Raw genomic sequence first — 27,648 nt, 5'->3', positions numbered from 1 at the left:
CTAATAAAATGGTCTAATCAGGTAACGTGAGTCTTTACCAGACAAAGGCAGAACTTTATAAAGGAATATTTATTATGAACAAAAAATCACAGTGCATACACAAAAAGATGATAAACAGATTTATACCAACAGATAAAAATAAAAAGGAGAAAATTACAGAAAACCTAACTACTCACTGAATGGTCTAGTAACAGTTTTTCTGTCCGTAGGGCTCCGGCAAGGAAAGATGGCGACTTACTCAAAATTAGATCTTGGCCCCTAGTAAGCACAATGACCAACCTTCTCTCTGTAATTTTTTTCTTCTTTCCCAGTTCATCTCGAGTTTTCAAGCCGGCCCAGAGGTGGTATAAGCGGAGGGAAGGTGTATCATAAGTGACCTCCCCCTTGTGTGGTGGAAACATATCAGTCCAAATAACTTATTTTAATTTTATCGTCCCTCCTGTGCTCGCCACAGCAATAATTCATGCATTTATGAATTTCCTGTAAATTGTGAAGTCCATAGATATGTCACACTTGCTACTTATGACTAAACATCATAGACTTCACAATTCCTTCCAAACTGGTTAAGTGGCGCCTCCATGTTTGTACTCTTTTTGTAGGGTGCGCTTTCCCCGTTCAAGGTATGCACACAAGGAGGTATGATAATGAATATATGTGTTATTATTTATATGGGTTGGATATGACCTGGATGTGAAATGGTTTTCCTGACTGCTAGTGGTCACTTAGCATATCAAAGAATCCAGGGTCTATGAGGGGATACAGGCATATGGTGAATGACTCAGCTAGCAGACTTAAAGGCACCGCCTCCCTGTAAAATTTCACACCTTGCAGAGGGCCTTGGTTGGAGTCCCAGCTTCAAAAGACCAATTTATCTTTAAAGACCTTTTGGCACCACATGCCTATACAATCGAATTAACCCCTAACATACTGAAATTTGCCAAACCATCTCATATCACTACACAATTGGCGTGACAGATGGCATACAGAACTAGATTGTTAATGATATCATCAGTAGGAGTCAGCACGGTTTTGTGAAGAACAGATCGTGTCAGACCACTTATATTGCGTTCTATGATAAATATCGTATAGATCAGGGCGTTGCTGTAGATGTTGTCTGACACGGAGCTGGCTAGTCCCACCGACTGCCTCCGCTGTCTTGAGCTCCCTTAGCCTGGGACAACACACTTTCCCCAGTTCCCCAGTCACTAGCCAAGACTCAGTGTAGGGTAAAACCAAACGAAGACTGATTTATACAACATTAAACTGAAATAATGGTGGTCACTCCCTGGTTGCAGATCCTGGCTGTCTGCTGGAGATAATCCCCTCAGCCAGTGATGAGATGATACTGCTGGGCGTAGCCACAGAAGCTTTTACAAACCCAGGGCCCATAGTCAATAGGGAGGAGGCTGGCAGTCAGGCTTCTCCAGTGGTCCCAGTGATGGAGGCTTCCGTCACAATTCTCCCCCCTTCGAATTGGACTGACACAGGATGAGACCCCAAACGGGTTGACTCCGTAGTCAGTCAGTTTATTTGGCCCATCAATGCCCTCCCAAAATTGGTGCTGCTGCTGGGGAGATGGGCCGGCTGCGCCATCTCCCCGGTACCGCTGGGGAGGGATGCCTCCTGCATCCCCTCCCTGGTGCTCCTGCTGCCGTCGAGGAGGGAGGTCAGGTTGATCCAGTCCCGGAATTAGGTTCTGCCGCTGGGGAGATGGACCAGCTGTTCCACCTCCCTGCTTCTGCTGGGGAGGCGGGTCGGCCGCTGTATCTCCCTGAATTCCTGCAGCTTTGGTAGGTGCTGGGCAGAGGCCAGCGATGCTCTGTCCGGTTGCCAGCGCTTCAGCTGGGGTTAGGGAATCATGTGGGTCCGGCTGCCGCATCTTCCTGGATCCCTGTAGCCATTGAAGGTGTGGGGCAGAAGCCAGCAGCTCTCTGCCCTGTTGCCAGCTCTTCAGCTGGGTGGGTGCTAGTGGAGACCGCAGTCCAATCCACTACCCCCAGAAAACTTTCTTCCTTTCCCTGGGAAGGAAAGCCAATTGCAAGCCCTCCCGGACCAACATCCTCAGATGTAAAATCAATTAGATCCACAATCTCTGGATCCGGTTGTGGTGTAAAGTCACATAGCTCTGGTATCGGATCTGGATTAGCTGCCCAGTATCCCTGTGACTCAGGGGTGGAGACCGCAGTCCCATCCACCCCGCCTGGATCAACATCCTCAGATGACCACTCAATAACATCCACAAAATCCCTGGACACTGGGGCATTCTGTTGAACGCGGTCAAACAGTTTTTTATATGCCTTTTCCAGCTCCCACTCCTGTGTAATTAAAAAGTCTAAATCACCTTTAAGTCCTAGTGCATTTGAGAGGTCCCACTCCCTGAAATCCCGGATGTCCTCAATCAGCCACTCCGCTGTACTGCCGAAGTCCGGATCCTCCTGAAGACTATCCCATAATAATCCCAGGCCACCAAAGTCATAGCCCTCTGGAGAACATTCTTTCGCAGTTCCCCAATATGCTTGTTCTGTATACCACTGCAGAGCCCTATAGTGATCTTCCAGCTCTACCTCCTGTTGGACCAGCTTGTCCAATTCGGATACCCATTGCTCCTGGGGTTGCTGTCCCAGGAATGACATCCGTAGTTCCCGCTGGTCTCTAATCTTTTGTTCGGAGCTTAGAAGACACTGACCCCGGCATATAACAGCCCTCTGCCATAGTGACCGTCGAACCAGTTGCCTCAGATTCTGGTATTGTTCTGTAGGCAGGGCAGTGGTGTAGCAGGAGAGGGTGACCCGCAGCAGCCCCTGGAATTCTGATACCACATCCATGTCCTCGTCAAGGTGACCAAAGTCTGCCGTCCTGTCGGTCAATCCCGGGAGAAAGGAAGTGTCCCTCAGACTAAGAAGCAATCCCGCCGCTTGCCACCAATGTCACGGAGCTGGCTAGTCCGACCGACTTCCTCCGCTGTCTTGAGCTCCCTTAGCCTGGGACAACACACTTTCCCCGGTTCCCCAGTCACTAGCCGAGACTCAGTGTAGGGTAAAACCAAACGAAGACTGATTTATACAACATTAAACTGAAAAAATGGTGGTCACTCCCTGGTTGCAGATCCTGGCTGTCTGCTGGAGATAATCCCCTCAGTCAGTGATGAGATAATACTGCTGGGGGTAGCCACAGAAGCCTTTACAAACCCAGGGCCCATAGTCAATAGGGAGGAGGCTGGCAGTCAGGCTTCTCCAGTGGTCCCAGTGATGGAGGCTTCCGTCACATTGTCTATTTAGATTTTGCAGAAGCATTTGACACTGTTCCTCAACAGCGGTTATTGTATAAACTAGGACAAATATGTCTTGGAGAAAATGCCTGTGTGCAAATTAGAAATTGGCTTTAGTGACAGGGTGCAATGGTAAATTCTCAAGCTGGACCACCGTGGTAAGTGGGGTGCCTCAGGGTTCTGTCTTGGGTCCAGCTCTCTTTAACTTATTTATTGATGATCTTGAAATAGAAATTGGAAGTCACTTGTCTGTTTGCTGACACAAAATCATTCATAGAAGCCCCGGCAAAAGTACCATCCCCATAAAATCACTGCTCCCAAGCCCACTAATTTCTCCTTAATCGATTGAGAACTCCTCGCATCAGAGGTACGAGATCTTCTCCAGAAAGACGCTGCGTTCTTCACGATCCAAGACAAAGCAGGATTCGCTCTAGAATTCACCAGCTGACTACATGCAGAACTCCAGTTTGACCATTTCAAAAATATTTCCCAGCCTTCAGCCCCGGTCTCCATTCACGTGAAACCCTTTCCTTATACATCTCATGCCGCTTAGAAGAAGATCCAGATTCTTACTCTGAGACACAGAATCCCTCTGTGCTACCAATTTTCTGAAGTAACAGAGGAATTATATTTTTTTCTGTAGAGGAAGTCAAAAAAATCACAACAGTAAGATCTGCGCTGGAAATGGTAGAGTCTTCCAAAACATCATATTCTTTCCAGGTTCTTCCTTAATTTCTGAACAAAGGGAGCATCCAGATAAAAGGCTCGCTCTCTCCAATAGGATTAAATGCCTATTCCCATTTGATTCCAAGAACCCACAATTGATGCTTCAGTAGCTAAGGCTACTAGGAAGTGGAACTACCATTCCACCGGAGGATGGCTCACACTTTAAAAATCCTGTGGATAAAAGAGCTGAAGGGACTGCTAAAAGTTCTTTCGACGCCACTGCAGTAAATTTCCGCCCAGCTATTGCCGTGGCCTCTACTTCCAGAGCTGTCAGGATCTTTGAAAGTCCTAGCTTCTATCCCTGGTACAGATCAAGTGACAAAGATGATAGCAGATACCTGCTAAGCAGTGGATTACATGTTAGATGCTTCCATGGAATAAGTAGGCACCACAGTAGACTTGGTCTTCCCATCACCAGACGGTAATCTACCAGAATCCTTCAAGGCTCATGGTCAGCACAGGAAACAAAACTACACATAAACTACCTAAAGCTTCTCGCAGTGTGAAGAACTCTCAAGCTTTGGGGCATTCCGAGAAATCGAGCCGTTTGCATCCTGTCAGATAATTCTACAGTGGTTGTTAGAAAAATGCTTATGTAATCATAAATATTATTGCTGACAAAGACAGTAGAAAATGTCTAGTCTATGATGTATCACGAGTTGCGCCAACATATCTACTAAGAGGCGTAACCTGCTTAAAAAGTAACCAATCAGAATGATGCATGCTATTAGAAGCAGATAAGAAATATAAGAAGTTATATAAACCATGTAATCCAAATACGTAATTAGACAACGCTTCGACTTTTGTGTGTTGTGTGCCTTGTCTCGATTATGCGCATAATATATTAAAGGAAATAACTTTTTCTGAGGAGAATTCGACCATTAATTCAACCAACATTGGTAGCCTTTAGAAACAAACGAAGTGGCACCAGAAGCAAATCACTGGAATATCTCACAGATTTACCATAAAATCTCTGCTAGACCTTTCCGCAGCACACATCAGGGGAGATTTTCTCAGCAGACAACCCATCCTTCTGAGAGAATGGTTTTCCACATGATAACAGACAACTGGGGGATTCCTCAGGTGGATCTTATGGCTTCTCACATAACCAACAAGGTGAAATCATTCTTCTGACAACCCTCTAGGAGTAGAGGCACTCACCGAAAATTGGAATTACCTGCTCATTTTTCCTCCTCTGCCTTTATTTTCTTAAGATAAGAGAAGGCTGAAGTCATTCTGGTCGTACCATTTTGGCCGAAGACGATATGATTCACAAATTTCTAAGATTATCTATAGATCATGCTTTGCACCTTCATGCTTGGAGAGATTTCCACCTACAGGGTCCTATTTGCCACCCAAATCCACACACGTGGCACCTATCGCCTTGGCATCTGAAAGGCAGAAACTAGCCTTTCCCAGCCTCTCTCCTAGAGTTAACGCTCTCGCGGCCAGCTGGAAATTAGTAATTTCATTACGATACCAAAGAATTGGGAAGATAGTTACCCTGTGGTGTCAATCAAACCTCACATCTCAACTGTCTGTTCCTGAATTAGTGGATTTTTTTTTTTAGAAGGGGTTTGATGCAGGCCTTATCAAGGTTCAGATTTCCGCCCTCAGTACGCCACTAGGTTCTTCTTTGGCCGATTATCCATGGATCAGAAGATACCGAGAGTGTATTTCTAGAATTAGACCGAGGCTCACGCCGTTAGTACCCAAATGGGATCTCAATATAGTCCTTGGTCAGTTGGGTCTAGCCCCATTGGAACCTTTGGAAGACATTCCTCTCAAATTCCTAACTTTAAGGTGACCGTAGCCATCACTGTGGCTGGGATAGGCGAATTACAAGCTTTAGAAGTTCTTGCTTCATTCCTTACATTGTTTGAGGTGAAAGTGATTTTGTGGCTTCTACCGGAATTTCTCCCCAATGTCATTGCAGATTTTCATCGATTTTGGAATATAGTCCTGCCTGTCTCTTGGCCGAATCCTCAGAATTCCAAGGAAATTCTTCATCGCTCATTAGACCTGCAGCCGTATCTGGACCTGGCGCAGTCTGCACACATTTACCAGGCACTGCAGGCGGGATAGAGCAAACTATGTTCTTCAAGCTGTTTTATTACGCCTTGCTACCTCTCCCAGTGCCATCGGATACAGCAAGAAAACATGGAATTTTTACTTGGAAATTCCTTTTTGGCACAAATTCCCCCAAATAAGATGTATTTTGCATGGTATCCGAGATGCTGTCATCATCGCACTGGGGAAGGAATTCCCACGTAAGAAATGGGAAAGCCTCCCAGGGGCCACGGTGGAGCCGGCAGAGCATTATCAGCCCCATGCAGATGAAGCTCACAATTTTTTTTGTGAAGAACAATAACGGCTACAAGATTTCTCAAGTTTATTTCACGTAACAAAAATAAAATCTTTTTTTTTTTCACGTTTATGTTACAGGCTTTAGGCAGAGACCACTTTCCACCATATGTGGCTTCAGATATTTACTCCATGTTCCCCGCTTCTCTCTGCCTCCACTTCCCGGTGGGCACACAGTCTCTGACCTCACCATGACATCATCTGAGACGAATAATCTCTTCCTTGGAGAGACGGATTAGTTCATTAAAATCCAAATGAATGTATTTCCTCCAGAACCTCCGATCCCTTCCGTAGATCTGGGCCGGGTAGCAGGGGCTGCCTGTGTGCGACAAACAACAACGAGACAAGAGCACAGAGCCTGTTACACCGGCACAGCGCCACAACCCCGCGCCCCACCGGCACAGCGTCACAACCCCGCGCCCCACCGGCACGGCGTCACAACCCTGCGCCCCACCGGCACGGCGTCACAACCCCGCGCCCCACCGGCACAGCGTCACAACTCCACGTCACAAACCTGCACCACACCGATACAGCATCACATCTCCGCACCACACCGTCACAACCCCGCACCACACGTCACAGCGTCACAGGTCACAACAAGACAGCATCATGTCACAACCCTGCACCACACAAATTCATTGCGGCTCATACCGCAGCCACGTAGTCATACAGCTACACACCTATCCCGTGGAAGATCCGCGCAATCGCTCGGCCAGAAAACCGTTCATCTTGGTGAATGGAGAGAAAATGACGGATATCAGAACGGATCTGGTCCTCCCAGTCCAGAACCTGCAACGACCAGACAGGGGGGGGGGGGGGGGTATAGGATGGAGAGAACGGGGGAGGAGAAGGGGTTACATATACATATAGAAACAGATGCAGACTGTATGACCAGAAGCATGAGTTTTACCTTTAGACGGGTCAGATCCTCTTCCGAGGAGTCCACGCCGTGTACCACTAGTGGGTCTCTTTTCTCAAAGTACTCCAGAAGCAGAGCTTTCAGCTGCCCACTGCGCTCGGTGTTCACCTGCTCTGCGCACGCACTGCTGCTCCTGTAGGCCACGCTATAAGACAGCAAGATGAGACACCGATTGAAATTCTCATCCAAGGAGTGACGTCAAGGTCCGGTCGTAAAGCCACGGAGGAAAGAGACACGTCCCACGTCTGCCAGTTATTTACTATTTATACCCTGATGGAGACGCCTTCCGTTTGCATTAAATGCTGGAGATCTGCGGCGGGGCTCCGGGGCCACGTTGTGGTATTTGTTTTGTATGCAGATTTCGGGCGCACTCACCTGTGGAAGGCGTGGTAGCAGGACGTGAGCTGCAGCAGAGCCGTCCTCTCTCTGGAAGTGACTTTTTGGTGCAGAAAATCACAGATTTCTTCCAGTTCTCGGTCGGCGAGGTCACCAAAAGAGCGAAAATGAAACGACAGCTTACTGAACTCCACCAGTACTCCACTTTTACCAGTGCCACTAAAAACTGGGACACGGAAAAACATCTGTTATGAAACTTCCCACTGCGAACACTACTGCACACACTGCCACGCTGACATCCCACCGGCAGAAACACACACCACCACGCCGACATCCAACCGGCAAAAACACGCACACTGCCACGCCGACATCCCACCGCGAGGAGCAGCACACACTGCCACGCCGACATCCAACTGGCAAAAAACACACGCACTGCGACGCCGACATCCAACCGCCAAAAACACACGCCGTCATCCCACTGGCAGAAACACGCACACTGCCAAGCCGACATTACGCCGACAGAAATGCACTGCCACGCCGACATCCCACCACGAGGAGCAGCACACACTGCCACGCCGACATCCCACCGGCAGAAACACACGCACTACTGTAGTATTACAGTCCCACTGATCCCAGGACACGTGGACATCTGCACCTCTAAACCCCAAATGCAATGCAAGCATTCACATCTACATTCTGTAAGCCCACGTTTCCACCTCCGCCACGTTCAGGCCTTCACCTCCCGGTTTCTTTTGCGTCCACTGCAGGTCACGAAGCGCTCGCTTTACCGGAATAATCTCCCAGCCCATGGTATCTGCAAGTTCCACCACGTTAAACTCCATGGAACTCACATGAGTGTGATCCACACCAGACAGGCGTTCCATGGCAAGGGCCACAGCCACAGGAGGACAGCTATGGGAACGGAAAAAGTTACACGATCAACAGGTAGCCAGTCCACCAAAGAAGGCGCTGGGGCAGGAAGAACAGGCCGGCGTGGGGAGGGGGGTGCAGGCGGAATAGGCCGGCACGGGGGGGGGGGGGGCGGAACAGGCCGGCACGGGGAGGGGGGTGCAGGCGGAATAGGTTGGCGTGGGGGGGGGGATAGGCGGAATAGGTCGCAGCCATAGAAACCCTGACAGGATATAATATTCCAGCTCATCAAACAGAAAATGTAGCAATTTGGTTAAAAATAAGTGATTAGCCACCTCTTAGCCACGGCTTGCAGTTGCCTGGGGCCACCGTAGCAGGTGACACGGCAGACGGACAGGGTGGGATGAAGCAGCTCCAGCCAGTGGTTCGCATGCAGCTCCAGGTAGCACAGCAGAGTTTCAAGACCTTAAAGAGCAAAGGAAAGGCCACGTTATCCCTGCATCCTCGCTTTACGGCACCTTATGTCCGTTTAATGGCTCGTGGCCCTCTCTGCCTCCGACGTGGCCCGTTACAAGCAGGGAGAGTCATGAGCAGGTTAGCGCGTGACATTGGGCTCTTGTAGCTTTCACTGGCAGCTTTTTTTATCAGAAAAGACATGGAAGAGAAAAACAGCGTGGGAAAGGCATCCATAGCTACCCTCAGGCCACGTATTTAACCCTTTGAGTGCTGGAGGCTGGGGCACATTTTGTCCCCATCAGAGGCGGTTTTTCCATAGTCCTGTTTAGTTGACACGGGCCAGGCGCAGACGCTGCTGGAGAACACATTACAGAGCTTTCCGAGGGCTACAATCTTGTCCTAAAATAGAGGATGAAAGAGGGGCTCTCCAGCGCCCTGGGGCTCAGAGGCTGTGCATGGCAGCCATTGCCAGGGGGTCCCACGCTAACCGTGGCGCAATGCCAGCGCGTGACGGCTCTCCCCTGAATAACATTCCCCGGGTAGCCAAAGCTAGAGCTTTCTCCTCCGATGGATGTCGTGGATCTCGTGGATACCAGGCCCCAGTGGCTCTGCTTACCCTCCTCCCGGACATCCAGTGCCTGCACGGACTCCTCTATGGGAAAAGCCCTTTCATGCATGTGGCACACACGCACCGTCTGTTCCGTGGCACACGGTCCGGCCGGCTCCTCGCACGCTTCCATTATATCCATCATCTCACTATCGTCCACCTCACATGCCTATAAGACGAATGGGCAGAATAAAAAGTGATGCCACAGAAGAGTCCACGACTCGCTGAGCCAGTGTATGAAAGCCACGCCAGCACACGGATATCAGAGACTAGTCGCGGCGCGTTCAACACGCCTCACAACTCATGATAAGAATGGTTAATAAAGGGAGGCTGGTTTCTCCCAACCCGGACGATTTCCTATTCCTTGCATGAGATTAAAAAAGTTTTTCTTATTTACCCCAGTCGTGGTTTTTGCCCCATAATAAAATTATGTGTGATCTGAGCCCGGATCTACGAAACGCCCCGACTCCTTATCTGAGCGTCTGTGGAAGACAATAGAGGCAGCCGCTGAAAGTCAACTGAGGAGTGGATTTTATCCGCAGTTATTTGTTCATTCTGAAGCCCGTGCGTTAAAAATAAACACTAACCCCCAAACCCTAATCACAACCCCCTAACCTCAATCCTAATCCTATCCGCAAACCCCCTAACCCCTAAACCAAACCCCCTAACCTCAATCCTAACCCAAACCCCTATCCTAAACCCCCTAACCCAAACCCCCTAACCTCAATCCTAACCCAAACCCCTATCCTAAACCCTTAAACCAAACCCCCTAACCTCAATCCTAATCCTATCCGCAAACCCCCTAACCTAAACTCTAACCCCTAAACCAAACCCCCTAACCTCAATCCTAACCCCTATCCTAAACCTCCTAACCTCAATCCTAACCCAAACCCCTATCCTAAACCCTTAAACCAAACCCCCTAACCTCAATCCTAATCCTATCCGCAAACCCCCTAACCTAAACTCTAACCCCTAAACCAAACCCCCTAACCTCAATCCTAACCCAAACCCGTATCCTAAACCCCCTAATCCAAACCCCCTAACCTCAATCCTAATCCTATCCCCAACCCCCTAACCTAAATACCCTATCCCAAATCCTAATCCTATCCCAGATCCTATCCCAAACCCCCTAACCTCAATCCTAACCCAAACCCCAAACCCCTAACCTCAATCCTAATCCTATCCCAAACCCCTAAACCCCCTAACCTCAATCCTAATCCTATCCCAAACCACTAACCTCAATCCTAATCCTATCCCAAACCCCTAAACCAAACCCCAACCCCCTAACCTCAATCCTAACCCAAACCCCAACCCCCTAACCTCAATCCTAATCCTATCCCCAAACCCCTAACCTCAATCCTAATCCTATCCCAAACCCCTAAACCAAACCCCAACCCCCTAACCTCAATCCTAATCCTATCCCTAACCCCCAAACCCCTATCCTAAACACCCTAACCCAAACCCTAATCCTATATTAAATCCTAATCCCATCCCAGATCCTATCCCAAACCCCCCTAACCTCAATCCTAACCCAAATCCCAACCCCCTAAACCAAACCCCCTAACCTCAATCCTAATCCTATCCCAAACCCCTAAACCAAAACCCCCTAACCTCAATCCTAATCCTATCCCAAACCCCTAAACCAAAACCCCCTAACCTCAATCCTAATCCTATCCCAAACCCCTAAACCTCAATCCTAATCCTATCCCCAACCCCCTAACCCAAACCCCTATACTAAACCGTCTGGTAAATCTCATTTTGAAACTGACTGTTTTCATGTTAATTGTCGCTGCCCCCCCCTTCTATAAGCGCTGCGGGATCTGCTGCGGGAATGTGCATATACCGTATTAGCTCGGATATAGGCCATCCCCGTATATAGGCCGCACCCTAAAAGTTTGGTGCTTTTTTAAAGAAAAAGTTTTTTTCTTTAAAAAAAGCACCAAAAAAACATGCTGCCACTCTGTCTCCCCCCCGAGATATGCTGCCACTGCCCCCCCCCCGAGATATGCTGCCACTGCCCCCCCCCGAGATATGCTGCCACTGTCCTCCCCCCGAGATATGCTGCCACTCTGCCCCCCCCCCGATTTACCAGAGCAGACTCCCGGGTGTCTTGCGGGGCCGGCGGGGGACATCTACGCAATACGTGTGGAAAGTGCTGGCAGGGGAGGCTGTCTGAGCGTATCAGAGAGTAGCATGCAGGTCCCCTGCACCGCTGCGGGGGATCTGTATCCTAATCCTGCTGCCTGCCCGACGCCCGGGACTGCATGTCCCGGGCGTCGGGCACTAGACCCCGAATATAGGCCGCACCCCCACTTTAAAGACTTAAAGTGGGGGAAAAAAGTGCAGCCTATATTCGAGCCAATACGGTCATTTTATTATTTTATCATCCACCCAGCGCGGGGGGGGGGGGGTTGCGCGTATCCCGTACCGGGGGGGGGGGCATATCTTGCGCGATCCGGTTACTCACCCGCTTCAGTGCCTCCTGCTTTCTGTGTATATCCCGGCACTTACACTTCAGGAAGACCCTCTGGACAAGTCTTTTGAGCGTGAAGTAATCCATGGAGTCAGCGTAGACGTGTCTGCGGAGCTCGTCCAGATCCTGCGCCTGCAAGAAACATCCGGAAAGGTGGAGGGCAGAACCTAAAGCCCAGAAAACCGTTCCCCACATCAACAAAGGGCAAAAGAGACCCTGAAGATGAGCGAGGAGCGTCCCCGGCGGCGCGGACCCCGGACCAGCAATACACGGACCCCGGCGCGGCCCTCTTACCTCCGGGTCCAGGAAGAGGTGGCACTGAGCGTCCTTCCCATCTCGTCCAGAGCGGCCGATTTCCTGCACGTAGCTTTCAAAGTTCTTGGGCATGTTGTAGTGGATGACGCCTCTGACGTCGGACTTGTCCAGTCCCATCCCGAACGCCACGGTGGCCACCACCAGACGCAGCTGGCCACTCATGAAGTTATTCTGCACCCTCCGGCGCTCGGCGGCAGACATGCCCGCGTGGTACGCATCGGCCACCCACTTCAGGGGCTTTCGCAGCTTCTTCCGGGCTGCAGGGAAGCAGAGAGCAGTTACTCCTCATTCACACCAAAACGGCTCCGCTACGGCACTCGTTATCCCCCCCCCGCAGGCGCACTGTACTTCTCCCCCCCGCGGGCGCGTTATAATCCCCCCCCTGCGGCCGCATTGTACTCCTCCCCCCCCGCGGCCGCATTGTACCCCCCCCCCCGCGGCCGCATTGTACTCCCCCCCCCCCCTGCGGCCGCATTGTACTCCTCCCCCCCTGTGGCCCCCGAGACGCGCCATAAGACAGACCAGCCCCCATGCCCTCGTGGCCTTTCCCTCCATGTGCATCAGCCGGGCTCGTACCTTGAGCTTTCTTTCTGCGCGCCGCGGGGTCCTCTTCCTCCCCAGCCGCCTCGCTCTGACTCTTGTTCACGGTTACCCCCTGGAGACACGTTCTCAGCAGGGCAGAAATGCGCGTGGTCTCCTCTCTGCGGGTGCAGTAAACGATGACGGAATCCAAACACCCGAATCGCTCTCCTTTTAACAGCGTGACGAGCGCCTGGGGGTAGAAGAAAGCCAGATAATCGCTAAACGGGCCCAAGAAGGGCCTCAAAAACAACGCAAGAGAAAAAAATTATTGGAAGAGAGAGATCCGCTAGACAAACGCCAATAAACCCTGTGACGGCGTGATATAAAAACAACGAGACCCTTTCACGTCTCATACGCCGCTTCGGTATATGACAGCGTAATATAAAAACAAAGAGACCCTTTCACGGCTCGTACGGCGCTGTGGTATATGACGGCGTGATATAAAAAAACAACGAGAACCTTTCACGTTTCATACGCCGCTGCTGTATATGACGGCGCCATATATAAAAAACGAGACCCTTTCACGTCCCGTACGCCGCTGCGGTATATGATGGCGTGATATAAAAACGAGAACCTTTCACGTCTCGTACGCCGCTGCGGTATATGACAGCGTGATATATAAAAAACAATGAGAACCTTTCACGTCTCGTACGCCACTGCGGTATATGACAGCGTGATATAAAAACGAGAGCCCTTTACGTCTCGTACACCGCTGCGGTATATGACGGCGTGAAAAAAACCCCCAAAAACATTGAGACCCTTTCACGTCTCGTACGGCTCTGCGGTATATGACGCAACGATATGAAAAACAATGAGACCCTTTCACGTCTCGTACGCCGCTGCGGTATATGACGGCGTGATATAAAAACGAGAGCCCTTTCACGTCTCGTACGCCGCTGCGGTATATGACAGCGTGATATATAAAAAACAATGAGAACCTTTCACGTCTCGTACGGCTCTGCGGTATATGACGCAACGATATGAAAAACAATGAGACCCTTTCACGTCTCGTACGCCGCTGCGGTATATGACGGCGTGATATAAAAAACAACGAGAACCTTTCATGTGTAGGAGGAGTTATAGGAGACTGATCAGTGATGAGTGACAGAGGGGTAAATACATGGGGCAGTGTGTAGGAGGGGTTATAGGAGACTGATCAGTGGGGTAAATAGACGGCCGCATTGTGCAGGAGGAGTTATGAGACTGATCAGTGATGAGTGACAGAGGGGTAAACAGACGGCCGCATTGTGTAGGGGGGGTGCAGGTGTGCATCGTAAGTATGGGCCCCTGCGGAGCGATATTCAGAAAGCGAGGAGGGCGGCCGCTCCAACCCGCTGCGATCACCGAGCGTCCGCTCCAGGATTTTGGCCAATAACACGACAGGAAACACGCGTGTAAAAGGCATGAGTGAGGCGGCTTTCAGGGTTAAAGAGTTAAGCATCACCTGGTCTTTGTCTCGGTCCATCGATGCAGAGAGGTGCAGATTAGGGGGTACACCAGCCAGTCTCACAGGAATCCCCCCATCCTCTGTCACCCCTAGGTGGTGGGCCACATCTTGGGCTGTAGCCATGGTTGCGGTGGCGGTGAGGCCCAGAAGGCATCGCACACCAAGACGCTCACGGAGGACCTAGGTCAGGGGGGGCGAGAGACAGAAGAGTCCCGAGTCAAAAAATTAGGGGACTCGTGTCCGGTCTGAGGTAAAGCTGGCGTCCCTCACAAGGCTCCAACGGCCCGAAAAACCACCCAAGTCCTGCCGCGTCATCAAGCAACGCCTGGCAGGTTTCACTATCCAGTCCAGTGCACACCCACCAAAAGAGGATCACTGAAAGGATACAGTCTAAATGCTGTGTTATCCCACAACTTCTGAGGGCCGTGCGTGGAATTGCTAGTAATAAACGTGAAATGGCGTCGGCAAGCGATACAAACCTTGCAGAGGCGCAGGTAGCACGGGCGAAAGTTGTGAGACCACTCCGATACACAATGAGCTTCGTCTATACAGGCAAATGCCACTGGGGGCAGCTGGTCAGCCGGGGGCAAACAGCTGGAGCCAGAATATCCCCCTCCAACCAAAGCCTCGGGGGAGAGCAGAAGGACGTGCACCTTACCCTCCTTTACCTGCAACGGGACATCTTTTTAGTAAATTACTGCAGGCGAGCGTGCCAAAAACAAGGGGCCACTAACCACAGCGGGAAGAGGGCCACAGGAGGGAGGGTGACGAGGAGCGAGATACAGCAGGGAGAGGAACCACAGGAGGAAGGGTGAGGAGCGACGGAGTATGAAGAGGGACGAGGAGCGAGATACAGCAGGTAGAGGAACCACAGGAGGGAGGGTGAGGAGTGACGGAGTATGAAGAGGGACGAGGAGTGAGATACAGCAGGGAGAGGAACCACAGGAGGGAGGGTGAGGAATGACGGAGTATGAAGAGGGACGAGGAGTGAGATACAGCAGGGAGAGGAACCACAGGAGGGAGGGTGAGGAGTGAGATCACCTTCGCCATTGCTGCTTCGCGCTGAATCTTGGTCATGTTTGAATGGATGCACACGGCCTTCAGCTTCGAAGGAAGACCAGACACCTGGAGGAGACACGGCTTGTGAGGCATTAAGTAATGTCAGTTAACCCTTTAACGCGTCGCTTGATCTTTGGTGAAATACCCCCTATGCTGTCATGCACAGAACAGGGCAAAACTACAGCCGAGTCGCCGGACTAACATCATAACGTTCTGTACCATTGTATACTGATGGTTATAAACGGACAGGCAGACTAGACGGTAGATTCTACGAATCCCTGTCTGGACGGCACACGATAGAAACGGTTCCGCGACCGACACGTATGAAGGGAACCTGATTATTAGCACAAAACCTTAAACAGCAATTAGAACGGAGACAAGTTACCTGATCATCCATGAGTGAAACGAGCGGCGAGATCACCAGGGTGATGCAAGGAGACCTCTTGGCATAAATATACGCTGGCAGCTGGTAACACAGAGACTTCCCCATCCCTGTAGACAGAATGACCAGCGAAGAAAGTCCTGCAAGAGGAGAGGAGGAGGGGATAAGAGGCCAGCCAGAGGAGAGAGGGAGGGGTGAGAGGCCGACCAGTGGAGAGAGGGAGGGGTGAGAGGCCGGCCAGTGGAGAGAGGGAGGGGTGAGGGGCCGGCCAGAGGAGAGAGGGGGGCGTGAGAGCCCGACCAGTGGAGAGAGGGAGGGGTGAGAGGCCGACCAGTGGAGAGAGGGAGGGGTGAGAGGCCGACCAGTGGAGAGAGGGAGGGGTGAGAGGCCGACCAGTGGAGAGAGGGAGGGGTGAGAGGCCGACCAGAAGAGAGAGGGGGTGGTGAGAGGCCGGCCAGAGAAGAGAGGGGGTGGTGAGCGGCCGGCCAGAGGAGAGAGGGGTTGGTGAGAGGCCAGCCAGAGGAGAGAGGGGGTGGTGAGAGGCCGGCCAGAGGAGAGGGGGTGGTGAGAGTTTACTGGGGTGATGGCTCCATCGTAAGACAAAGCTTTATGATCCAAGTTCCTGGATGCACACCTGACAGAATCCTCATAACAGCCTCTTCCTGTCCAGGACGGAAGCTTTGATATCCTAACTCAGAAAGTGCCTCATACACCTCCGCGGTAGCCTCTGTGAGAAAACAGAGAAACACAAGTCATACATACTCCGTCCAGCTGTATCACACACTGTATACATACTGTGCGCCGGCTGTATCACACACACACACACACACACACCTGGCTATATAACACGCGCTATACACGTTGTGCGCTGGCTGTATCACACGCGCGCTTTATACACATTGTGCGCTGGCTGTATCACACGAGATATATACACATTGTGCCCTGGCTGTATCACACGAGATATATACACATTGTGCTCTGGCTGTATCACACGCGATATCTATATACATTGTGCGCTGGCTGTATCACATGCGCTATATACACGTTGTGCGCCGGCTGTATCACACGCGCTATATACACGTTGTGCGCCGGCTGTATCATACAGCTTAAAAATCTCCCATTGAGTGTCTGTACTCTTGTTTTTGAGGACATTTTCCCAATTTACAGTGTTAAGGGCTTCTCTTAGTTGATCAAACTTTTCCTTCCTAAAGTTCATAGTTCTTGTGGCTCCTCTAATAGTTCCCTTATTGAAGGACAAGTTATAATGTATCATATTGTGATCACTATTTCCTAGGTGCCCCCTGACCTGCACATTAGTTACTCTGTCAGGTCTGTTGGTTAATATTAAGTCCAGTAGGGCGCCCCCTCTGGTCGGGTCCTGTACCATTTGGGACAGATAATTATCTTTAGTTATGGTCAGAAACCGGTTTCCTTTATGAGATTCACAGGTCTCTGTTTCCCAGTTTATGTCGGGATAGTTAAAGTCCCCCATAATAACCACCTCATTGTGATTTGCTGCCTTGTTTATTTGCTTTAATAATTGATCTTCTGCTGCTTCCATTATATTTGGTGGCTTATAGCAAACCCTGATCAGTATTTTGTTATTTTTCTTTCCATAAATTTCTACCCATAATGACTCCACATTATCATTTCCCTCACATATATTCTCCCGCAGTATGGCCTTTAGGCTGGACTTTACATAAAGGCAAACTCCTCCCCCTTTTCGTTATTTTTCGATCCTTCCTGAATAGACTATACCCCTGTATGTTAACCGCCCAGTCATAGCTATCATCCAACCATGTCTCTGTTATACCCACTATGTTAGTTGAATTAATGGTCGAATTCTCCTCAGAAAGAGTTTTCCTTTATTTAGATCATGCGCAGAATCGAGACAAGGCATACACCACACAAAAGTCGAAGCGTTGTCTGAATACATGTTTGAATTACATGGTTTATATAACCTCTTATCTACTTCTAATAGCATGCATCATTATGATTGGTTACTTTTCAAGCAGGTTACGCCTCTTTAAACTGCATAATTAAGAATGGCCTAGACTTGACCCTTTGCACATATATATATAGAACAACATAGAGTAGACGTGTTGGCGGGAACTCGTGCATATATCATAGACTAGACATTCCCTGCTTTCTTATGTCTTTGTCAGCAATAATATTTACGATAACATAAGCATTTTTCTAACACACTATGTCATCATTTTCCTCAGACATTATTAACTCCAGTTCGTCAGTTTTATTGGTCAGACTTCTGGCATTAGTAAGCATTCAATTTAGAGGTGTATGGTTTTTTCCTATGAAGCCTATCCCTATTAACTATTCTAACCCCTCCCTATGCTCCAACCCCCAGGTACATTTATAAGCCCCAGCTCTCTATCTACACTATCTTCCCCTTCTATATTGTAGTTTCCCTCCCCCCTTTCCCTAGTTTAAACACTCCTCCACCCTTCTGGCCATCTTCTCCCCAAGCACAGCTGCACCCTCCCCATTGAGGTGCAGCCCGTCCCTACCGTAGAGCCTGTATCCGACCGAGAAGTCGGCCCAGTTCTCCATGAACCCAAACCCCTCCTTCCTACACCAGCTTCTGAGCCACTTGTTTAGCTCCCTAATCTGTGCTCTGGCTGTATCACACACACTATATACACGTTGTGCTCTGGCTGTATCACACATACTGCGCTAGCTGTATTGCACTCGCTATATACACGTTGTGTGCCGGCTGTATCCCACACGCTATATACACACTGTGTGCCGGCTGTATCACACGCGCTATACACATGTTGTGCGCCGGCTGTGTACATACCCTGTATTCGGCCCCCTGGTTCCAGTTCATACAGAGGCTGCATTGGTGGAGGAGGTTTGGGGGGCTCATACTGCGGTCTCACCACATCCAGAGGGGCAACGGCCCCCGGGCTGCAGTCGCTCAGATCCCGTGTAGGAGCCGATACTAAACCGAAAAGCAGAACACAAAGATGTATGCACTTGTTTCCACAAACAGAAAATAAAGAAAACATGATGAACATTTTCAGCAGCGTCTTGCGTTCACAGAGTATCGAAGACTGTTTGCATAGAGCCAGACAACAATATCCCATCAGCTCCCATCATTCAGCTCTTTGCTGTCAGTGTAATCGATGCTGGACACACATGTTGTGCAAATTAATATTTTGTATTTTCACCCTGTTGTCCCCGTTTCTATGTGTATTAAAGGTAGAATAGACATTCTTCAGTTACTTCCCTAATCCCTTCACCTCTGTTGTGTATCGGCCATCGTGTTGAGGTCTGCGTAATCCCTGCCATTGTGTTAATCATGTTAACCCTTTCATGTTTCCCGTCAGTTCCCCTTCCCCGGTAAAATGGTTATAAAAACGTCCCTATAAAGTGTGTTCTCCAGATCCTGACTGCTGCGTCGTGACGTGAAAAAGCACCTGCGGCAGTGACAGCCGGGGACGTCCCGCTAGACCCCCTGATTTCCATTAGTCTGTACCCCAATAAGGGTATTCGTGTACATGCCAGACCGCATGTGCGTGTGTATATATGTATATACACACACACCTGTGTACTGGTCAGGGTGTATGCTTCGGTGCACATATACTTATTGTTTTATATAGCGTCATCATATTCCAAAGCGCTGTACAATGGGTACACAGCAGTGCATGACATAACAATTTGACTTACAGAAGCAAGAGGCGAGGGGAGCCCCGCTCATACAAGCTTAAGTGTATTTCAGAGTTTACTCGCACTCACCCGCATCAGGCCGGTACTGAGTGTTTGTCTTCCTGGCCACCTCCTCCAACGTAGGTAACTCCACTTCATCTTCTTCGGGATCCGACTCCTTCAGCGGCTGCACTGGAACTGCATAAGTAAACACAACTGAGACGCACAGTGTACGGCGTTTCTGTATAATCACCTAATTGCCACGAAAGAAGCTCAAGGGCGGGGCAGAACGTGCGGCACGAGAGTGGTAGCCCACCCGTCCCAGGCGGCACAAGAGCGGCAGCCCACCCGCCCCAGACACAGTGTCCTGTTCACAGCATGAGAGCGGCCACACATCCACTCCAGACCCAGTGCCATATGGACTGAGAGGGAGCGGGCACTCATCCCCCTGGACATATTGCTCTGGGGAGCAAGAGAGAAAATTTGCCAACGTGTATTTAGGGGAACAACCGTGTCGCTGTAGACGGTGTTCTAGGGGCTCCTCTGCTGACACCCCGTTGCTATAGTTCATTTTATAGCCCTTCTTTACAGCAGTTTATCCCCCAACCCAGAGAAGACCTGGTTAATGGGGATAACGACAAATACAATTATGAATTTTGTTATGGGAGGCTTTTTATGTGGTACAAATACACTTCGTGACCAAGTCTGTTGTAACATTTCTGCTCTGCTTGTAATTTTCTTCTCTTTCATTTACTGAACTCACAAATTATATATTGGGGTTTTTTTTTCCCAGGACAAGAAGGGCTTTCTTTATATACCATTATTTTGATCATATCATCTAATTTACTATAAAAAGATATGGTGAAAAAACCCTTTTATAAAGACATTTGAAAAATGTTTATGTACAGCGATACCACCCATGCATAGGTTTGTCAGGTTGTTTGGGGCCAAAAAGGGAACATTTGTTTCTGAAGTTGGACATCTGGTTACTCTGCGCCCATGTCCTATTTGGGAGATCTTTGTAGCTGGCCAATTCAATTTTGCCATCAATCCATTTTTGCAAAGTAGACATCCTATGGGTATTTCATTTGATAGAATTTAAACTCTTTCTGAGCCAGGATTTTTTCAGATACAGGGATAATTTTGGATGGTTCCTCTGACGGTGACATCACTAATCCGATGTTGATTAGTAGGCTGGGCTTGCATAGTTAAAGGGACAAACCCTGTAAGTTATTTTTTAGTGGGCACTGACATCTTGCGAGAGGCAATATGTCTTGCTATGGCACTTATGGTCGCTCTCACAGCGCGTTCCGGGGTGGGTTTTTGGTGTCGCTGAATGCCTTGATCGTCTCCTAAGTTCTTTTAAAGCAGACGGCTGCCGCCATATTGTATACTGTGCATGTTGTCGCACCGGGGAGCGATCACACGGGGCCCCTGAATGCCTCGATATTGAGGCATTACAGCAACACTGTCTGGGCAAACAAATAAATCTATGATCACTTTCTAAGCTCATTACTAGCACATCATTGCTCATTAAGGGGTCAAAGTATACCATAGCAGCAGGGACAGTTTGGTCAATGGGAGTGCATGGGGGGCTGCGACCAATAAAAGTGTCTATTCCTTTGCAGTCATACTATGGGGACTGGCACAAGCAGCCTGGCTTAACCTTACGGTATGAGGACGCCTGATGCCGTTGCCTGGAACGCCCTCACTACACCGACCCTTCTTACTCGGTTTAGTAAAATGCGTGTGATTATTATGTATAAACCCAGGAAAGATCTGGGAAGTCCCCGGTACCTGCGCCAGGACATTGTGACGCCCAGTGCCCTGTTCTCCCGCATCGGAAACAAGTGTCCTCGCCGCGGTTAAAATGCTTTCCTCCTCCTCCGAACTGCTCTCCTTTCTTCTGCCACTTCTGCTTCCACATCTGTAAGTTAACATACGACAGCATTAAGTACAGACTAAATACGTCATTGAGGGCTTCATTCAACCGTATAGCTGACTGACAAGCTAGAGACATGCAAAGTCTGCCACGAAAGGAGGCCTGATGGAGAACCATGTGTGGTTTGCTGTGTCTATTGCATGTAAACGACCCCCTTGTACGGTTTAAATACATTGGCGTTGACGGATGACGGAGTGAACTGCCAACACTCCCTTCTCTTCTTCACTCCACAATAAGCGTTTTGAGTGACTGGTGGTGGCGTATATTGTGTTCCTCAGCTCTTTTGAGCGGAGGTACCCAGCCGGGGTACAAGGGGGTTCTGTCAAAACAAGAATGAAGAATGAGGTGTGTATACACTGCTGGGCGGGAATTGGGGGCTACTGCTGTGTATGCCGGTATGAGAGGTTGCTGGACGAATAGCTTCTATATTTCGGTAACCCCTGGGCCCCGCTACCTGTTTCCTCAGTCTCGTCCCATTCAGCACATAGCCTTTAACATAGGTTTTCTTCTTTAGATTGATTCGGACAAAGTTCTCCGTCTTCCTTTGAGGAGCTCTGCTGTGAGAGAGAACGAGAAGCAGTGTACAGGTTAGAAGAGGTTAGCGCCATACGTGTTCCAATAGACAAATGAACGTGCGGCGCGGTATTGGGGTCTCTGCCGGATCCCGGCATTACCTGGCGTTCCTCTCGGAGCGCGCCACCACCCTGGGCGCAGCCTCTTCATCCACATCTCCCAGGAGGTTTTCAGTGGCCCTGGCCATTAGATCCTGTTTGAGTGGTCTCTCCAACGGGGTCTCTCGGTTCTGCTCTGTTCCACCGGCTTCTGGCATTTCACTCGTGCATTCTGACTTTAACTTATTTTTGGGCTTTGTCTTGCGTCTCTTCTTACAGTTTTCTGGGCTTAAGCCCTGGGGGGGATCAGCCGGGGTCTTTCGCTTTCTGTTAACCCTACGGCTCGTTTCCGTCCCGTCAGTCTCATTGCAGGTGACCTTACATGCCCCTGAGGATAAGTCGTCCATCGCCTGCGCTTTCTGTCTGTTACCTCGGCCTCGTCCCGAGAGCGTCTCCTCTGCCTCCTGACTTTTACCGTCAGCTCGTTCGATGCGGCCACTGCAGGCTTTTCCTGGTGTTCGTCCACCATGCCGATTTCTGCTCAAGGACACAGCCGTTTCATCTACTGTCCTGTCCGTCGATTCGAAGTCTCGGTTTACCCCCTCATCAGCGGCTGAATCTTTATAGGGCAGCAGGCTACCGGCTTGGGAGTGCGGTCTGCCCTCGGTTTCCCTACAGCTCGTTAGCTCCGCTGCAGCTGTGTCTTTCTGGTCCAGGCATGGAGAGGGAGAAGGCTCCTCTGTACAAGGAGGCAGTTCTTTTGGCTCCATAAGCGAGTCACTCTGCTCTCTTTGGGCATTCGAGGAGGGCGAGTCTGCGCCAAGAGATCTGCACTCCCACCCCTGCGCATGAAACTTCTTGGTGACATTGCTGGCTGTGCCTCCTGTTATCCGACATCGACCTCCTTCGGCTAAACTACCCCCTTCCTTTAGCAGTTCACACCTTTCCAGCCAGTCTGGGTTCAAAGAGGTCATACGCTGTCCAACCATAGTCTGCAGCTGATGGAGTTTCTTGCTGTGCTGAGGAGTTAAACTGGTTTTGATCGGAGGCATCCTCTGCGGAAGCAGAAGGTCGCTTCCATCGCACTCGCTCGCTGGATCAGAGGATTTGACAGCACGTGCCGGAGACCCCGAATCTCCTACATTTAGCGTAGCGCTCTGCCGGCGGTCCGGAGCGGGTGACGCACATCGGGTAACGGCCTTTCTCAGAGACGTGGGGCGCTCCTAGGAGGGAATTTAAAGTGCATGTGAGTAAGGGGACAGAAAGGGGCACCTGTTTTCAATCTGCGTCTTTACGGAGACGCAGAGAGGGACACTAAACCCCCCCCCCCGGGTCTAAAGAACGGGGGGGTGAACGATGCCCATCTGGCTCTGCTGGTAAGAATGGAATCTCTTTACAGCCCAAAAACGGCTCCAGCTGTGTAGGAACATGTGGTTGATCCTTAGCTGCAGGAATGGGGGCTGGTTGTTTACTACTATCCCTCGCTATACACTCCTCGCCCTCTTTTTTCCTCCCCGTGTAACATTGTCAACCTTCAGCTTATCAGAAATCATGGCTTTCCGGTCCCTTTCTGTTGCAGTCGGCGCCTTTAAAGTACATTGCCTTGTGCTTTATTCACAGCTCATATCTAATATTATATTTTATTTGTTAAGCGCATGTACCGGTTACAGTATAATAATCAGGAGGTACGCTAAGTGCAGACATTTCATGTAAAGACGGGGGTACAATAGGTACGAATACATTAGGAAAGGAGACCCCTGTCCAGTAGAGTTAATAACGGGACCGATCCTGATGCACAAACTGAATGTACTGCCTTTCCGCCACGGGGTCCGCTCAAACCCCTATCCAATTTACCCAAAGAAAAGCCGATAGCTTCAGAGGATAGAGGGAAAGAGAGGAATCCAGACAGAAAGAGGGAGAGGGGAGCGGGTGTCAGCCTTAATAGCTACTACTTATAATTAACTGATCTCACACGGCCCCCTTATCAATAACACTGCCCAGTCACCTGCTTATTAATACTGCCCCCTCCCGCCTCATCAATACCCCCTGTTTATTAACACTGCCCAGTCACCTGCTTATTAATACTGCCCCCTCCTGCCTCATCAATACCGTTTATTAACACTGCCCAGTCACCTGCTTATTAATACTGCCCCCTCCTGCCTCATCAATACACCCTGTTTATTAACACTGCCCAGTCACCTGCTTATTAATACTGCCCCCTCCTGCCTCATCAATACACCCTGTTTATTAACACTGCCCAGTCACCTGCTTATTAATACTGCCCCCTCCCGCCTCATCAATACCCCCTGTTTATTAACACTGCCCAGTCACCTGCTTATTAATACTGCCCCCTCCCGCCTCATCAATACCCATTGTTTATTAACATAATCAACTTATTATTAATGCCCCTTCTCTACAATTACTACTAGCTGTTATTAATACTGCCCCCTCCCCATTTAATAACATATCCTGCTTATTAACACTGCCCCCTCCCGACTCATCAATACCCCCGGTTTATTAATACTGCTCCATTTAATACAATCAACTGTATTGATTTAATGCCCCTTCCCTGCGATCACTACTAGCTGTTATGATGAAGTTTACCTACTTATACCGCCACGCCAATCACACTTATTGACCTCTTAAGCGGCATAAGCTTTCCATCCCCCTTGCAGACGACACTCGGCTTTCTATCCCCCTTGCAGACGACACTCGGCTTTCTATCCCCCTTGCAGACGACACTCGGCTTTTTATTACGCTTGCAGACAATACTCAGCTCCGTGATACTGTTTCCGAGACATAATTACCCGAAGGAAACGCTTGTGATCATTTAACCGCTTCCTGAGTCTCACCTTCACAGCTGATCCGAAATTGGCTTTTAGTTTCATCCCAAAGTATTGTGCCGAGGCCTTCAGAGACTCTCGCTCCTTCGAGGACATCTTGGGCGCGTTTGCAGGGGTCTCGTTAGCGCGATTCAGATGCTCGCCCCAAGAGCTGGAAACCTGAAAGACACCGGAAACAGGCCAAGGTATTCTGAGCCCCCCGAACTACATCAGCATCTCCTACTACTACAGCAGCGTTAACTGTCACAGATAATACCCCACAGCCACTGGGAGGACAGGACAGAAACTCCACAGAGAGAGCCGGGGGGTCCTGTAGCCAAAGGAAGAGAGGAGGGGAACCTTGCCAAAAAAAGCCAGAACCCACAGGCAGTACTGTCACCAGAATGATATAATATATAATATATATATATATATAATACTATCCGTACCGTTAGCACTTGCCAATGCGGCGCTGTCACTGGCGGTAGTATTACTCGCAGCATTTTGTACCGGTTGTCGCATCGCCTCACCTGGTGCCCCTTGTCAATTTTGGGGCTGTTGGCCGGAACGTCAGACGTGTCCCCGGTCGGTCCATTGTTCTCGCTCGGCAGGTCCCGTTTCAAAGCTCGGTACTCCTTATATAGGGCTAGCGGGGAGAGGGTTTGGCAGGAGGCCAGTTAATACTCAGTAATAATCACTCGATCTGTCGTAGGGACAGGAGACCCACAGCCACAAACGGTATAGGGTATCAGTCACAGAGCCCCGGCCCTTCCTTTAGTTCCAGAATATTCAGAGAGGGAAGAACACAGACGCCGGCCGCTCGTCAGGGTTTTATACCCGCGTAGCGGCAGGCGGCATCGCTAGCACGTGGCTGCACACTACAGCCCCGGAGCGGGTAAGTATGGGGCATCTCCCCGGTACGTCCGATGCCAGCCCAAGAAAATATCAAAACGGTCTCTATTTATACATTTTACTAAATAATCGGTAATAAAAATGGCTGTAAGAGTCTTTATCACTCACCCCGGGTCTCTTCTGGCGCGTTCTCCACATCTACCTACCGACAGGAAGAGGGCAAAGAGTGAGCACCGACACGTGTAACCGGCAGCATCACGGGGCGCTGGGGGGCGAGCAGCCCCTCATAGTGTCTTCTAAATACATACACGCTGGGCTTTATCAAGCTTTTTAGACCTTTTTTTGGCTGCTTATGTGGCGTTTCTAAGAATAATCTATTATATTTACCCCGTTTAATGGAAAAAGCCACTTCCTGCTGTTTCTATACACATTATTGGGGCTTTTAGGGCTGTAGAACCCTGCGAGACCCTCATACCCTGCAAACATTCTGACCTTCTAGAAAAGAGCGACAGTCCCTCGAACACTAAGCCAAAACAAACGCCTCAAAATGAAGCCTTATCTTCCTGCCCCATTAGTCTTATTTACCACCCACCCTCGTGGTGCAGTTCCCTTCTTCACTTACCCTGTTCGGCTTCCTTTCATGCTGTTTTAAAAACTCGTTCTCCCACTTCTTAAGGAGACATTTCACCGTGTCGTAGCGCTCCATAACCGGATCTCTACAGACAAGGATGAGGGTCAGATATTAAAGAGCGATAATCCGCCAGATAGCGGCGGGGTCAGATATTATTAAAGGGTGATAATCCGCCAGATAGCGGCGGGGTCAGATATTATTAAAGGGTGATAATCCGCCAGATAGCGGCTGGGTCAGATATTATTAACGGGTAATAATACAGCAGATACCGGCAGGGTCAGATATTATTAACGGGTGATAACCCGCCAGATAGCGGCGGGGTTAGATATTATTAACGGGTGATAATCCGCCAGATACCGGCGGGGTCAGATATTATTAAAGGGTGATAATCCGCCAGATAGCGGCGGGGTCAGATATTATTAAAGGGTGATAATCCGCCAGATAGCGGCGGGGTCAGATATTATTAAAGGGTGATAATCCGCCAGATAGTGGCTGGGTCAGATATTATTAACGGGTGATAATACAGCAGATACCGGCAGGGTCAAATATTAATAACGGGTGATAATCCGCCAGATACCGGTGGGGTCAGATATTATTAAAGGGTGATAATCCGCCAGATAGCGGCTGGGTCAGATATTATTAAAGGGTCAGATATTATTAAAGGGTGATTATCTGCCAGATAGCGGTAGGGTCAGATATTACTAAAGGGGCGATAATCCGCCAGATACCAGCGGGGTCAGATATTATTAAAGGGCGAAAATCCGCCAGATACCGGCGGGGTCAGATATTATTAAAGGGTGATAATCCGCCAGGGTCAGATATTATTAACGGGTGATAATCAGCCAGATACCGGCAGGGTCAGATATTTTTAAAGGGTGATAATCCGCCAGATACCGGCGGGGTCAGATATTATTAAAGGGTGATAATCCGCCAGGGTCAGATATTATTAACGGGTGATAATCCGCCAGATACCAGCGGGGTCAGATATTATTAACGGGTGATAATCCGCCAGATACCGGCGGGGTCAGATATTATTAAAGGGTGATAATCCGCCAGATACCAGCGGGGTCAGATATTACTAAAGGGTGATAATCCGCCGATACCAGCGGGGTCAGATATTACTAAAGGGTTTTAATCCGCCAGATCCCAGGGGGGTCAGATATTACTAAAGGGTGATAATCCACTAGATACCGGCGGGGTCGGATATTACTAAAGGGCGATAATCCGCCAGATACCAGCGGGGGTCTGATATTAACGGGTGATGTTAGCGATTAGTATTATTACTATTATCATTATTATTATTATTATACATCCCCCCCT

At 49.6% G+C, this 27,648-nt stretch overlaps 1 protein-coding gene across 1 annotated transcript; it reads right to left on the bottom strand.

Annotated features, from left to right (window-relative positions):
* Positions 1 to 6,555: 6,555 nt before the first annotated feature.
* On the bottom strand, positions 6,556 to 26,403 carry LOC149272759 (ATP-dependent DNA helicase Q4-like). Its single transcript, XM_089506768.1, has 24 exons — positions 26,320 to 26,403; positions 25,866 to 25,899; positions 25,295 to 25,491; positions 24,876 to 25,025; positions 22,087 to 23,246; positions 21,867 to 21,966; positions 21,268 to 21,397; positions 19,561 to 19,668; positions 18,620 to 18,763; positions 16,439 to 16,531; positions 15,808 to 15,944; positions 15,405 to 15,488; positions 14,843 to 15,031; positions 14,361 to 14,543; positions 12,911 to 13,106; positions 12,314 to 12,591; positions 12,014 to 12,151; positions 9,556 to 9,715; positions 8,819 to 8,948; positions 8,353 to 8,525; positions 7,653 to 7,839; positions 7,269 to 7,422; positions 7,039 to 7,147; positions 6,556 to 6,677 (listed from the first exon to the last, which is right to left on the bottom strand). Exons 1-24 carry the CDS (start codon positions 26,401 to 26,403, stop codon positions 6,556 to 6,558), a joined length of 4,440 nt encoding a protein of 1,479 aa, XP_089362894.1.
* Between the last annotated feature and the right edge of the window lie 1,245 nt (positions 26,404 to 27,648).

This window comes from Sceloporus occidentalis, unplaced genomic scaffold (genome assembly GCF_023333645.1).
Source record: "Sceloporus occidentalis isolate IW3139 unplaced genomic scaffold, rSceOcc1.0.p SCAF_421, whole genome shotgun sequence".
Taxonomy (NCBI): Eukaryota; Metazoa; Chordata; class Lepidosauria; order Squamata; family Phrynosomatidae; genus Sceloporus; species Sceloporus occidentalis.
This window is presented reverse-complemented; position numbering and strand designations above follow the sequence as displayed.

What these genes read in the sequence shown, in the direction of transcription:
- LOC149272759 (XM_089506768.1), bottom strand. Translation starts at nt 26,403, where the DNA reads ATGGAGCGCTACGACACGGTGAAATGTCTCCTTAAGAAGTGGGAGAAC. An exon ending in ATTTCGGATCAGCTGTGAAG is followed by an intron (nt 23,247 to 24,875) that starts GTGAGACTCAGG and finishes ATTCCCTCCTAG; the next exon opens with GAGCGCCCCACGTCTCTGAG. An exon ending in AGGATCTGACCCGTCTAAAG is followed by an intron (nt 7,148 to 7,268) that starts GTAAAACTCATG and finishes TGGTCGTTGCAG; the next exon opens with GTTCTGGACTGGGAGGACCA.